This window comes from Stegodyphus dumicola, chromosome 2 (genome assembly GCF_044657685.1).
Source record: "Stegodyphus dumicola isolate Sdum_Otavi_A_Nest chromosome 2, ASM4465768v1".
Taxonomy (NCBI): domain Eukaryota; kingdom Metazoa; phylum Arthropoda; class Arachnida; order Araneae; family Eresidae; genus Stegodyphus; species Stegodyphus dumicola.
Window position 1 is genome coordinate 155387720 of NC_140769.1, and position 15720 is coordinate 155403439.

The 15720-nt window shown below is 34.1% G+C and overlaps 1 protein-coding gene across 2 annotated transcripts in view; it reads right to left on the reverse strand.

Annotated features, from left to right (window-relative positions):
- The window catches only part of LOC118195100 (CD151 antigen-like), a 170352-nt gene that overhangs the window by 34466 nt on the left and 120166 nt on the right, over positions 1-15720 (reverse strand). For both annotated transcript variants that reach the window (XM_085811351.1, XM_085811350.1), the window contains exon 2: positions 10009-10104. In XM_085811351.1, coding sequence (XP_085667477.1) covers positions 10009-10074 — 66 coding nt within the window. In that variant the 5' untranslated portion in view covers positions 10075-10104. The remainder of the gene's footprint in view (positions 1-10008; positions 10105-15720) is intronic.

Genomic DNA, 15720 nt, shown 5'->3' on the forward strand with positions numbered 1-15720 from the left:
GTCAAGTAAGCCAATAGATGGACTCCTAACGCCATCTCTTGGCGATATCAAAGAATATTCCTTAACACACTCCCCACCTGAACTCTGACAAGAGTTCATCTAACTCAGTTATATATACAATCAAGTACATAAATCACTATTCTATAAAAATATTAAAAAATACTAATTAGTCAAACACTTCAATTCCAATACAGGTATCAAATAATAAATGTTATAACTAATAAATGAACTAAATTTTAAAATATTTTCCACTTAACTGAACAAACTTAACTAACGATATTCAATTTAATCATTAATAGACAAAAAAAAAAAAAAAAAAAAAAAAAAAAAAAAAAAAAAAAAAGCATAACTAAATCGTTAAAGTTCAAAATATCTAAAGTTCAAGAGGATATAGATGTTGAACAGTCCCATTATCAGTTTTTATTTCGAATGATCGGACTTTACCATCATGTCCAGGAATAAGTTTTATGATTCTACCAAGTTTCCATAAGAGTTTGTTTTTATTATCTCCTTCGAGTAAAACAACATCTCCTACTTTTAGTTCTGGTTGAAGTTGCGGATTCTTCAAGAAATGGGCAGTTCTAAGATCTAATAAATATTGTTGCTTCCATTTCCACCACAACTGTTTCAACAGCAATTCTTGATAACGCTTTCTTTTTAACAGCGTTTCTCTTGTCGTTTCGCTACCGATGATTCTAGCAAAGGTCAAAGGATACTTCAAATCAGTTTGTCCAATGTTTAAAAAGTGCATTGGAGTCAACGGTTGTGGCTCGTCATTGTCGTTGTAAACGTAACTTAGAGGTCGTGAATTAAGAACTGACTCCACTTCGACAAGTAGTGTAGACATTTCTTCGAAAGTCAACAATGCTTTTCCTACGATTTTTCTTAAACATTCTTTAACAGATCTAACAAGTCTCTCATAAAACCCTCTCCACCATGGGGCTCGTTCGATTATAAATTTCCAATGGATTCTTTCTTTGGCAATGAAATTCTTGAATTTGTCATCTTTTAAAACTTTTGAAAAATTCTCAAGTTCTTTCTTTGTCCTCTTAAAGGTCTTGGCGTTGTCAGAGTACATGATTACGCAGTTTCCTCTTCTGCTCAAAAATCTGCGAAATGCAAGTAAAAAGGATTCTGTTGACATATCTGATACAAGTTCTAAGTGTACAGCTCGGGTTACTGCACAAACGAACAAAACAATATAGGATTTTCGAGTGTCTTTAGAACTCTTTACGTAAACTGGTCCGGCGATATCAATTCCACAGACTGCAAATGGAGGCGATTCTTGGATTCTATCCTTTGGTAAGGGTGCTGTCATCTGGTCTGCTGGTTTAGCTAAATATTTTTGGCAAATTATACAACCTTTTAATGCTTTTTTGACTAACTGTCGTCCTTTAGGAATCCAGAAGCGTGATCTGACTTTAGCTAAAGTCGCAGCAATTCTTCCATGCATTATCTTCTCATGTTCTTTGCATACAATCAGAATCGTTAGTCGAGAATTTTTAGGTAAGATTATTGGATGTTTATTATCTAGTGAGAAGTCAGAAAATTCCAGTCTTCCTCTCAACCTCATGATTTTCTTTTCATCAATGTAAGGAAGAAAATTGTACAAAGGAGAATTTTTTTCAACCGAATTACCTTCTTTGAGGGATTCATATTCTTCGGCAAAAAACTTCTTTTGCTCTGATCTTATCCAGAAATTTTCTGCTTCTTGTAACTCTTCAGCTGTGAGAGTTCCTTGAATGTCGCTAGTTTTCCTTAATTTTCTAATGAAATGTAAATATGCGACTGTACCACAGGCTTTGACACTTGCATCTGAAAAGCAATGTAGTTCGAGATTTTCAATATTAATGCTCGAGTGCATGAAAAGGTAACGAGAGATGGAGAATTCAGCCATTTGAGGTAGCTCTTCACACCACTTTCTCCATTCAGAGGACAAATCTTCAGGTAACGGTTCATCCCAATCTATTTGTGACAACCAAATCTTCTGTATTAAGCACTTTATTCTAACAGTGAAAGGTCCTAAAATTCCAATCGGATCGAATATCCGACCCAACACTTGTAGAAGAAATCGTTTTGTTTCTATTGGTTTAGATGTGAAAGACAATAAGTTCCGAACATCAAAATATAGTAAGCCCTTTGAATTATCCCATGCCATACCTAAGACTTTAAATGGGAAATTTTCTCTATTAAAATCTTCAGGATTTTCATCTGGAACGATACCCTTTTTTATCCACAATTCATGTAATTGTCTCGAGTTACTATGCCATTTGTGAAGCTGCATGCTTGCTTCCTTAAATATTTGGACCGATTCTAGACTCGTAGTTAATGCTTCATTGATCGCTGGTTGGCTTCCAATTACATCATCTACATATACGTTCTCATTCAAAAAGTTAACCGTTGTAGGATAAAGTTTATTATATTTTTTCAGATGATGTTTAATGGTAGCGGCTAATAGAAATGGACTACTATTTATTCCGAATAAAACTCTAGTGAACCTATATATGTCAGGAGAAATGGTTTCATCATTAGGGAAAGCGGGAAACAGAAACCTGGTTGCGTCTCGATCTTTTTCATGTATGAGAATCTGTAAAAAGGCTTGTTTTATATCTGCGGTGAAGGCTATTAGGTTATACCGAAATCTTAACAATATTTCGAATATTTCAGGGTATAAATTTGGCTCAACATGTAGACAGTCATTTAAAGAAATGGATCCTGGGGCATGCGATGATGCATCATAAACAATACGTAATTTACTTGTAGCTCGATCCTCGCGTATAACTTCCCTATGTGGCAAGTAAAACACGACATCCTCTTCATTTGAAATTTCTGAAACTGGTTCGATAATATTTTGTTTTAACTGATCTCTTAATACGTTCCTGTACTCGGAAAATAGATTAAGATCTTTTTTAAATCGTTTTCTAAGTCGATGAAATCTTTGTTATGCGATTTCCCTATTATTATTTAGATTTGATGTGTCATGTTTCCAAGGCAATCTAACTTTATAGCGAGAATTTTCATATGTTATATTTGATTCGAAATATTCGACGACTTCATTTTCAGTCGAATCGAAGTTTTCTCTCTTATCAATAAGTCCTGAGTTTTCCAAGTCTCAAAATTTTGTTATTTGTTCGGAAATCAAATCTTTCCCTACAACTACATTGAAAGCTAAAGAGACATCATCATCACCTTTTCGTCCATGTAGGCACCAGCCGAAAATAGTTTCCACTGCAACAAGATTTTTGCTTAAGCATTTAACAACACCCATTACTATGTTGTAATAATAATCTGCACCAATTAGAATGGCAATGGGTTTTTTACAATCGGGAAAATCTGCGAGCATCAAATTTTTTAATTGTCTGTTTTGCTTAATTTCTTCTGATTTAGGAGGTGGAATATCTGTACCTGATATATGATCAGTTACTAATGATTCAACTTCTATTCTAGAATCGGGAGAACTTCTATGTTCTAAAGTTAATTTAACTACGTCATAATTTTTTTGGATGGGAGAAGTATTCCCAAAAGTGTAGACAGTCAATTTTTCTTTTCTTATGACTTCGAGGTTTAATCTGTCCGCTAACTCGCGAGCACAAAAACTTTTCATACTCCCACTATCCAAGAGAAGTCTGGCAAACACCTTTTCCTTAGCTGTTTTAACTTTTATCGTGCAAGTCTGTAAAAGAATTGTATTATTTGCATTATGTGAAACGGCCGAAACAATTTCTTCTTTCTGTTCCTTAGTTTGTGTATCATTTTTCGAAATTAATATACTATCCTTTTTATCACTTGGTGTATTTTTAACTATCGAACTGGATTTAAAACATATGGCTTCTGAATGTTTACCTTTGCAAATTTTACAAACTTTAGTTTGGCGTTGTCGGCACTGTGAGATTTTGTGTTTAGGGGCACAACAAAGAAAACAACGCGCTTGATTTTTCAAAATATCTCTCTTCTCATTAACTGTAAGGCATAAACAGGACTCTGAGTCATGGTTTTGAAAACAAAAAATGCAGTTTCCATTTGATGACGCGGCTGCCATAAATTCATGTGCGGTGACAGTTTGCTTATGTTTCGGCGTCGGTGGATATCTGTTAATACCTTTCATTTCCGGGTTTGACTTGCGTGGAAAGGATAACAAATTAATCTTTTCTCGCGATTCTATTTCTAATCGGAGAAAGTCTAGAAATTTGTTTAAATCATAGGTTGAAGGATTTTCAGTATTTGTACGATGAAATTGTAAAGTTATATCGTTCGGGACAATTTTCATCAAAATTGGAATAAACATGTTGGAATATGTTTCTGGTTTCACACCGAATGCTAAAAGGCTTCTGACTTGAACGTTAATTGTATCATAAAGTTTCCGCAATTTTGCCACTTCACTTGAACTTTGAACGGGATTTAAATTTAAGAGATTAGAAATGTGTGTATTGATGATAAGGTCACTTTGACCGAATATATTTTTAAGAATGTCTATAGCAGAGTCATAATTAGCCTCTGAGATTGAGAGACCTTCTTCTATGGCTGATGCTGCGTTTCCACATAAATAAGTTCTCAAATAATTAAATTTTTCTATCTTCGAAAGTGTGACATTGTCATGAATAGTGACCTTGAATGAATTCCAAAAATTCATCCAATCGTTATAATCTCCGGAAAATTTGTGAATTAACAGTTTGGGCAATTTCACATTGCCTTCAATCTGTCTTTTGGTTTCAACTTCTGTAGATGAATTATTTAAATTCGTGTGGATATTTTGAGTATTGTATTTCCTTAAATAGCGGTTGATTTTAGACTTCGCTATTATTATTTTATCGTTATATTCCATAGAAGTGTTAATATCTGAATCTAATTTTGATTCATCTTCAATCAAATTTTTGTATTTTTTCATTTAAATCATGTAGTTCCGTTTCTTTACTATTTAACAATTCCAAACAATTTTCTTAACTCTTCTTGTTTTTCTTCTTTTAAATACTCATCTACATTTTTAATAATTTGAGTTACAGAAGCACGTATATGTGCTCGATTCTTAATTAGTGTCTTCTGTTCCATTTTAATAAATTATCAAAGGAGACTTACCGTGAGAAGTCTTCGCTTACAAAGCTAATCCAAAAGGCGAAAAACACAAATTTAATCAGATTCTTTTCTGGAGCCGATGGACCATTATGTAACGAAAGTTCTAGATCAAAGTCGAATCACTCATAATCCAAAAGACGAGATGCATGGCCTGGAGGGTTTTCCATAAATTTTAATTAAACTTAATATTTACATATATACAATGTATGTTAAAATGCCTGAATCGAATATTTAATGCTCAAAAGGCAAGAAATAGTTCCAGCTAAAATCTCAATCGAATTCTATTGCGTAGTGCATCGAAATTCTACCTTCAAGAAGAAGAATATTTTTTCAAGTCACGTGTTCAGAAGGGGAAAGGTCAAGTAAGCCAATAGATGGACTCCTAACGCCATCTCTTGGCGATATCAAAGAATATTCCTTAACAATAATAATACGTGAAATTTAAACATAAACTATTGTAGATACTGAGATACTGATAGTAAGTATATTTACTCTACTTGTGATAGATTTAGATAGTGTCAGCATCTGATTTTTTCTTAGGTATAATTCAAAACCCAGTTTTACAGAAAATTTGACTGTTACGGTTATACTCCATCTTTTCCTTGAACGAAAATGTAATTTAGTGAATTCTTACTGAAATCACTTAAAACAACTTTTTTCATAAAATCATTCTTTAAAAGTACAGCAATATTAACATCATTGACCTTCGCTTCAAGACTAAAATATTTAAAAGCAGGATTATCTTCTCTAACCCTCCCAACCCCCAAAAAAGGCACACAATAGTTTCACAACCGACTGAAAATTTCTGTAATTATTACTGAAAAAAACTGGAAGAACCCAAATATCTAATCTATCTAAATGTATCTATGTTTATATGTATCTATAGGTATATATACCGTTTATCTACCCATCTAGCAGTTTATCAAAAATACCAATAATATTTTAACACCTTTCATCACTACATATAAGTGTGGAATTGGGCTCCTCATGTCAGTGTGCTTTAAAAGCAAGTATGAGAAATGGTTAGATGTTCAGCTAAATACTGAAAGTAGAATACTTTTTTCCATTGAAATTCAACTGTTATCTAATACTAAATAGTAAAATATGCCCATTCCTTTTATATTCTTATAATGTTAATACATTGTAAATTTGTAACAGAACTAGTTGTATGTAACCGAACTATTTTATCAAACTCCATCTAGTAGCAACGAGAACAACTTGCAGTCGACCTCCAGCTGTTTTATGTATATTGTCTTTGTAACTGTTCATGAGCTCTGTTAACAAGTACTTTTAGAGCTAGGCCGCGTTTGTGTTTACAAAAGAAAGGTTACAAATTTTAACTTCATATTTTGATATATTGGATTACAAAATTAAAGAATAATTAGTAAAAAAATTGAAATTGCACCTTTTATTGGATGCTTTTGCAGAGAATTTATCCAAGAGAACATTTTTTATTCAGTTATGGTTTAAAATGTTTTACATTCCATGATAGTCGGCTGATCGATGATAGTCGACTTCATTTTTAACGTCTCGAAACTACATCTTAAATATTAGAGTTATTCATAGCACTGAGCTGACATGTTTTTTAGCAAAAAATAGGACTTTTCTGGAATGAAATGAGAAAGGTTTCTCCATATTTCAATTCTACATCCCAATAAATGTTGCAAAATGAAATTTTATAAAAATCGTACAAACCGTTTGGGATTTATTTGCTTTTAAAATTTTTCTTTAATTTTTAGCTTGGCGGCAAAAGAAAAATTTATAAGGTACTTCCTCCCTCCTTCCAGCATGCCTTCGTGGTGTAACGGTAGCACACTCGACGCGAATTCCTCGAATCCCGGAGAAGGCATTGCACATTTTTCACATCTCCTGATTCAAAATAACCTAATGACTGTACAGGTTAATTTACGAGTCTTCAGTTTGTGTTAACCTTAATTTCTTCTTAATTCTACTGTTGAATGATAACGTAATAAAAGCTTTCAGAGCTTTAGAACTCAAGTTACGAGTATTAATTCTGCATTTTAATCTCAAAGTGTCAGAAAGATTCGTTTAAAATACAAGAATGGCTAATGAAGTTTTCAGACGCTTTTACGACTTCGTGGGCATCTCGTAAAATACGTATTTCATTTCCTTTCACCGTTTACAAAGAAATTCATTTTTAATAAGTAAAGAAGTTTTACCTCGGCGATTTTCCAGAATGCCAAGTATTAATTGAATAAAGAACATGCTTTATGTTTTGGTACCCTTTTCTGTTAAAAGTTGCCAAACAATGTTCTCTAGAATGGTTTACAGTTACGGAAGGGAATTATGCATAAATCACCTTGCCACAAAATTTTCAAATCAATTTATTTATTATTAATTAGCTTGTAATATGTATCAAAACAAGGTAAAAAATCAAACGCTTAAAACTAGAGCAAAACTTCACATTAACAAAATTTTTCTTCTTTAGTTAACGTCATTAACTTTCGAATCTAGCCCTTGTCAACGTTTTCAAAATTCTAATGTCATAGCTTTCTCACGCCTCATTATTATTTTCCTCGACAGATCACGCCATACTCGTTTTCGCTTTGCTCCACCCATTGCTTTCCATATAAAATCTGACCTACTAAAATTTTTCTTCTTCCTGAAATAAAGAGACCTATGTCCGATCGCTCTTTTTTTTCTTTTCGAAATTGATTTGAAATTCTCTGCTAACTTTAAAGTTGCTTTTCTGTCTAATTATAAACCTAATACTCTATATAGCAATGAATAAGGACAAAAATGTGGCAATTGTCCGTAAAGATTCTTGTTGTGTATCCGATAAAAAAAGCTTTTATCGTATAAATAAGGACACATTTTACAAATTGTGGTGTGCTTTTGGCTAAATGTAGGTGTTGTCAGCTAAATGTGTTATCGGTTAAATGTACTGTCGACTAAATATCTGTGGAGTTTAGATGTCCTGTCGGATTAATGTCATGTCGGATAAACATCCATGTTGACTAAATATCATATCGGCTAAACGTCTGTGTCAGCTAAATGTCCCGTTGGCTAAATAGCCTGCCAGCTAAATGTCCTTGTCGGCTAAATGTGCAATCGGCAAGTTTCTCGTCGGCTAAATATCCGGGACCAGAAATAAAATTGTGTCTTGATGTTTGCCTGCAAGTGGTGCTGGAAACTTGTACATAACTGCTGCTATTTGAATAAATGTGATTAGCTAAACATTTTAATAACCAGTCTGAAACATAGCGCTTCAAGATTGGCTCTTTCTGTAAATTTTTACTTTCAAGAAGATAAGGATACCAAACACAAAACTTCAACTATGAAGGACTAATTATTATCCAATGTATCACATATTCTGGAAACTTCAACACAGTCATTAGACGTTATCCTAACTGAAAGAATATATTTGGAAAGAAATGAAAATGATACTTTTATAGGCCTGAATATCATATAAACGTGACGTTAAGCATAATTCTGAATGGAAATGTGAAAACGTTAGCCAAGAAGTATGCTAAAATATCCGCCTAATATAAAAAACGCAATGTCATTCCATTCATTTATCCATATCCGACTCTCAACCCATCATTCCAGCTGCATACCGCCTGCGATATAGTGTCAGAGGAAAGCGCAACAATAACAATGGACACCTGTCGTGATCCGATTAACGCCACGCATGCGCACTTTATCCACACTCACTAACCAGCGCGCGCTTTCGCCTTCCTCTCAAGCAACACCAAGTAAGACCAATACCACCTACATATAAAGCCAAGGGCACGGCTGACACTACGTCACTAAAGTCGTCCTCATCTGCAGAAAGCGTGGTTGCCATATAAAACCGCTTATCGCTCTTATTCTTTTAAGACGAGAGAAAATCAAACATAGCGTTGTTTTCCTTGCATAAGTTCTTGGTTTTAAGTAAATAAGTGTCAGAGCGTTCAAGTAACTGTAGTGCCTTGTCTTTGTATGTAGGTGGTATTGGTCGGACAGACATTAATTAGAAAGGGGATGTTGTGAGGAATACGGCTTAAGCATGTTACGATGCAAGCCAGAAGAAATATTACGTTATTAACTTTTTATGTAGATTGTATCTTTTTTTTTTTTTTTTTTGTTCGTTTGCTAATAAAATGTTTGTTCTGTACTACATACGATTTATGGAAACGGTCACATCACGTCTATGTTAAATATGGAACAATGGAACCACATCGCTAGGAAAGTATCACAGACACCTTTAAAAAATTTCTTTCTTCTGCAGAAAGCATGGAAAAGTAATGCTAACACAGTATCTTGAGCGACAGGCCCTAATTCTTTCGCTAGGTTTTTTTTCCTGTTGCTGTGCGATCTGTCTTTATAATGCATAAAACACGAGCACCGATTTTCCAGAAGGATATTACTCAGTCTCTATAAACCACAATATTTTTCTGTTAAACCCAGAAACTTGCTCAAATGACTGAGAGTTTTTTAATCAATCAATTCATTGATTTTTAAGAGACTTAGGTAAGTTTCCCAAGCAAAAGACCAGCGGGAAGTAACTCAATTCTATTATTAAAATAATATACTGTTATTCTTTATTATGATATTTTTACGTAAGGCTACTGGAGCGGATGATTTGCACATGCTCTGCTATGCTAACCATTTGAATTTACTATCGAGATAAACGCATAGTGCAAATTTCAAATTTGTTGGATGCTTCCTTGTTGGTGATACGTTTTAATTGCTCAGCATATACATGCTAAAATTTCTAATTATGTTCTTAATTTTTCTACCTAACCTTATCTATGGATTGTCTTTGCAATCATTTTTAAAAATTATTTTAATACATAAATATGATTTTTAAACATTTTATTTATACACATTAATTAACTGGAAATATAAAATTACGTTATTTAAATATAAATTTAATTTGTTCATGGTAACCGAAATTATTCAGGAAAAAATTAAATTTCTAATATTTCAACTTACCCAGAATACAAGATTAAACGTTATGAGCACACCCTTGGCACATTTGGCACCACAGCTAAGCGCCATATCTTAAAAGTGGCCCCGAGACGTTGCTTTCTGTAAAAAAAAAAAAAAAAAAAAAAAAAAAAAAAAAAAAGTAATACAGTAACAGGGAAAAAAAAATAAATTAGCTAATGCAATAAACATTTAATAATGAAATAAGTCAATTTTTCTTCATGTCTTTCTCAATTTCTGTAAAAAATTACTTTAAAGAATCAGGGTGTTTCGGAAATATTGTTCAGAGATGTGCGTAGAGGTCCAGAACACGATAGCAAGCAATAATCACATAGGATGGTGACGTCGCCCACGCAACTTTGATGCATAAACTCATAGAGACAGAAACACCCATAGAGTCAGAAAAACGCAAGACGGGTCATAAATAATGAGCACTTTTTAGGCAAAGAAAAGTACAAAAGCATTGTTTAAAATGAAACTGATAAAGTAGTAGATGATCGAAACTGCGGCCTGCAGATGTAATACACTCCTCTCAACAAAGACGCATCGATCCGAACATGTTGTGATTAAGGAAGCATCTGTTGGGAAACTGGAAATGATAGATTTTCTTAGCGGCTGCTAAGAAATGCTATGCAATTAGCTGCACCGTATACAAGGTCCATACCCGCCATTTCGTGTAGCGATTCATACTTCAGCACGCTCATACACACAAATAATGCTTCCTGCCTCTTTATCCTGGCCAGACTTCCTCCGATGTTCAGCGCCCTCTTGCGCGTTGGGGTTGTGCATGCGAGCGTACGTTCCCATATGCTTGTTGCCTGTTATCGTGTTCCAGAATTCCATGCATATTTCTCAACAATAGTTCTGAAACACCCTGCATATCTAGAAAGTTAAAAAAAGTCTTGTTACATATCAGTTAAATCCAACCAACCTGACCTCTTATGATATTGCGTCTAAAGAAATTGTTAAACGAGAAAAATATTTTTCAAGTGAAAATTATGTAAATATCTCTTAATGATCATAGATTTTAAGCGAAGAAATACAAAAATAGCTAAAAAATAAATCTATTAAAACAATAAAATGAAGAAGGATGTTGTCGCATTGCATACCTGCAACAAATTACCAAAAAATTGAAAGTAAATTAAATAAATTGCTCAGTAGGGATTAAATCGTATCCTTTTAACGGAATGCAGTAATAAAAGCAGTCATCAAACATATAATAATCTGTTTCGATGCCCGATATTCATCTAGAAAACAAAATTGGATAAGCTTGCAAGATCTGAAAATTTGAAACTGAATGCCACATCATCTAGATAGGTGCAGGAATATATTACCCGTCGAAAATTCTTTTAAAATATAGACAGCTAGAATGTCGATATGAAATCAAAAGTCTCGAAATTCAAATCGGGCTGTCTTCTTCAAGTACCTCTCATAACGGTGATTAATCTTTCCATTATATTTCTTCAAGGACTCATGCGCATTTGGTGGGAGCCTAAATTCTCTTAGTTCAAAATCCTAAATTAAACGTTCACTGAATTATGATAAAGCATGAAAGGGGTATCTGCTAAGGGAACACATGCCTTCATGGAGGACATTTTAAGGGAAATTTATTTCACGTACAGAAATTCTCATTCTCATTTCACATACAGAAAACCACGAAAATTCAATGCAACTTCCCCTTTCGTATTTAAAGCCGCTGCAAACTATCACTGTCAGCTGGCTTAATCATTCGGAAACTGGCGGGCTACCAAAATTCTCGAAGTAGTATGTTTTTTCATGGATTACGTGCTATGCCATTAGGCACTACAGCGAAAGGGTGGGATGCCCTGTGGAGGACGTTTAAAGGAAAACTGGATCGTATCCTCCTTACACGCTGGAAAAACGACAAAAACGCTCTGTGCAGCCATGCCGTTCTTCGGGACTCAAACCTCGGACCGAGCTACAAATGTTTAACGGCTTTCACCGCTTGGTCACTGGTGTGCCTCCAAGCATTGTAAGTTTAGAAATTTGAAATTTTGCCAAAACCTCATCATCCAAATTAGTAGCACATACTTAACTCAGTATAAAACAGTGATGATTTAACTTCTGAAGACTTGATGGACAGTTTAAATTGCGGCTTGGAGTTATAGAACGTACAATATGTTATGAATAGGAATGGTTTAGAAATACTTCCTGGGATAATAAATACAAATTTCAAGATTACCGGAATAGTAGTTTCAAATAATTTTCATAAATAGACCTGCAGATGAAGCAATGTAGAGACCAAGATTACACATACAAATTCAAAATGCCTTTTGAAATTAACAATTTTCTCTAAAAATTCTGATGTTCGTAAATTCCTAAGACTGAAATTTAACGCAAGGCTATGATAACACGTAGGCTTTCAAAGCGACGAACAAGTTTGCCAGAGTGAGATTACAGTTTATTAGTGATATTTAAATTTTTTAAGATTATTATAAACATAAAAATAAACACCTATCTGAAAATGCAATAAAATATTCTGTTAGCCTGAGGGTGGGTAGCAGAGAAAAAAAGAAAAGGGCCTCATGCGCATGAGAGCCCTTTAATTTTTCTTTTCTTCTTTATTGCAGAAAAGGGTTGACTGTGGCTCACGACAGCACGCTTCCTTTACTGCTATAAAATAATCACTTCTGTGAATTTTTAATAATGCATTTTTGTTTTCATTTTTTAGAGTTCGATAAGGATCTGGGTGATAGCGTGTTTCTGAATTTCAGGAAACACACAAACACAAGAGGTTAAGAATTGTAATTGTGCAAATTATTAATTTTTCAGTACGTAGTACAAATAACAATTTATATGGACTCAATCACTGCGTCTTTTGATGTAAAGTAATCACTTACGTTAATTTTGAAATTTTCTCAGTGGATCTTTCTTAGTTTTAAGTGCACTAAAGTTATTACAGTTATCCCCATTCTTCATTTATGAAGTTCAAAAACATGCCTTTATACAGAGAGGGTTCAAAATAATATAAACACTTGCGAAGACGTATGCTACATTTTATACCTGAAGTACAGCTACACCATCTGCCACAGACGTCTATCAACTAACGGCCAGGAAGATCAGTCTCTCATTAGCTATACAGATGTTTAATATACTAATCATATGTACAAAATGTACTACATGTGTACAAATCTTGCTCTTTGAGAGACGCTGAAATTCCAGACGTGATGGCCTTCTAAAGAGGTGTAGAGACATTAGGTAATTTTTAGAAGCAGAAGAGATGAAAAATTAGCAGCGCCTTCGCCGGGAATCGAACCACGGAACTCTGAAATACCGGCTTTGTGTGCTGACCACTACACCACGAAGGCACACTAGGAAAGCGGGATTTCACAGATGTACGATTGTTGTAACGTTCAGCTGGAGCATCGTTTACGGAAACAGCAAAATGATTTGGGTGTGCAAAGAGCACGGTATCAGAAATTATGACAGAATGCGCGTAAGAGTATAAGGTTAAGTTTTGAAAGCGATAAATGAACGAAAGAAAAAGCTGACTGGTAAGGATAGAAGTATACTGGAAAGCGTATAGATCGAAAGCCCAAGTTATTGTTAGTTATTTTGTTATCTCAGATAACATCTGAAATACTCACTTATCTCCATAGTCTCAATAAAGCTAAAACTGTTAAAAGGGAATTTCATGCAGTGAAGATTTATGGCATAGTGGCAATTTGTAAACCGTTGATGCCATCACTTAGTGCTTTCAAGTGAAGTCAGTGGTGCACAGCTTACTAGTGCTAGGTCTCATAGTATTGCCAACAAATCATCTTGTCTGATAAACCAGCATTCATAGTATTTCAGACCACTGGCAGGAGTTTTGCCTGGATAACACTCAGAGAACAGTTTAGCGTGCTTGTTCTTGCCGACTGTAAATAATAGATATGTTTCTTTGCATGTTTGGAGTGCAATATTTTGGCGTCGCCTTAGCCCACATTTTTATCTCTCCGACGCTGTTCAATTCCCTGACTTAAGCATTGTTGAACATATATGGGGCTACTTGGAATCCAAAACTTCGTGCTCTGCCTCTAGTTAAAAAAGTTAGGGAATGGTTTACAGGAGGAATGGCTTTATACTCCCTTAAATGTTGCGCAAGACCGCTAAATCTGCCAGCCCGATGTCGCATGCAATATGTACTGTGATCCAACCTAAATAAATATTTTCTCTTATTTCATAAGATTTGTATTATTTTTGTAAGTGTTCGTACACCCCTCCTGTGTAGGTGTAATATATATATGCTCAACATTATATATACATATATATAGTACATACATAATAATATATTCGCAAGTCATATGAGATTTATTGGTCTAGAAATGACGCAGTCCGAAAAAAGGCATTACAACTTTTAGAATAGAAAGGGGTAATTAAGAAGCTATTGCTAGTTTAAATTGATAATTTTGATTTATATATTTTTTATTTTACATATATATATATATGTTACCGGCAAAGTAATGAAATCTGGCATTCCATAGAATACCTAGGCATTGCATAAAATGCCTAAAACTAGCCTGCAATGTATGAAAAGATCATATTTCACACATTTCCTAGGCATTCTGTAGAATGCCAAATACCAAATAGGCAAAGTATAAAATACATTTCCCATTCGTTTTGAAAAACCGAAACTACTTACTAAAAGTTAATAAATGATGCGAAAAGGCCAAAATGACTACTAAGAAGGAACCACGGGACCACGGGACTACTGGTCACCGAATCGCTAGATTGTGACGTTTGTGGAAAACAAAGTACATTCATTTATCCTGTTAAAAGATAGCGTCAGTACTATGCAGTCTTGCGTCACGGACGCTGAGTTATTTTCCATATTTCATGAAAACTCATTTTGAGTACTGCACAGGAACGACGTGACAGAATGTCGAAAGAACTTTCAACCAGTTACAAAAACGTTACACGTAATGATATTGAACTATAACAACCACCTTTGTGAGCTCTGCCAGGAAAACAAAAAGGTATTAAGAAGAGCACTGATGCGAAACTATGATTGTTTCTGAATTTAACTTCCGTTGTCAGGTAGATCTTACCGATTCCCAGTCTCGGCCAGATAGAAAATACAAATTTATTACGCTGTATCAAGATCACCTCACTATTTTTTTAACATATTTCGAAGAACAGATTTTTTAATGGCACTTTTTCACTAATTTTTCAAATTAACATTCGTATTTTAGAGGAATGAACGTCTTTTAAATAATAGCCTTATCATAACCTTTTTTTTATATTTTGCCTAAAAAGCATTTGTCATTCTATTGAATACCTAGGTAAAGTATGTAATAATTCTCTTATTTCATACTTTGCTTAAATTTGTGCGGCATTACATACAATGTGTAGGGATTCTATTGAATGCCGACGTTTCATACTCTGCCGGTAACATATATATAATGTGTTTATTATAATACATTACAATATTTCATTCTTTAATATTCTTTTTATAACAAACATCTACGATAAAATACACCTCTACGTTAAAGAAAATGTTGGTAATTTCTCTTTCTAAAAGCAGGTTATAATTCGTACGGAAAAGAACTGCAACTTTCCAGTGTTTCCTACTCTTCCAGAAAGCGTAAACTGATATCACATTAGAACTCTCTATAATAAAAACAAACAATAGAATTCTAGTCCAGAAATCTTGCTGTCTTTCTGTTTTCTAGCTGTAGATGTAAAACTAATCAAGAAGTCATGAATAAAACTTTT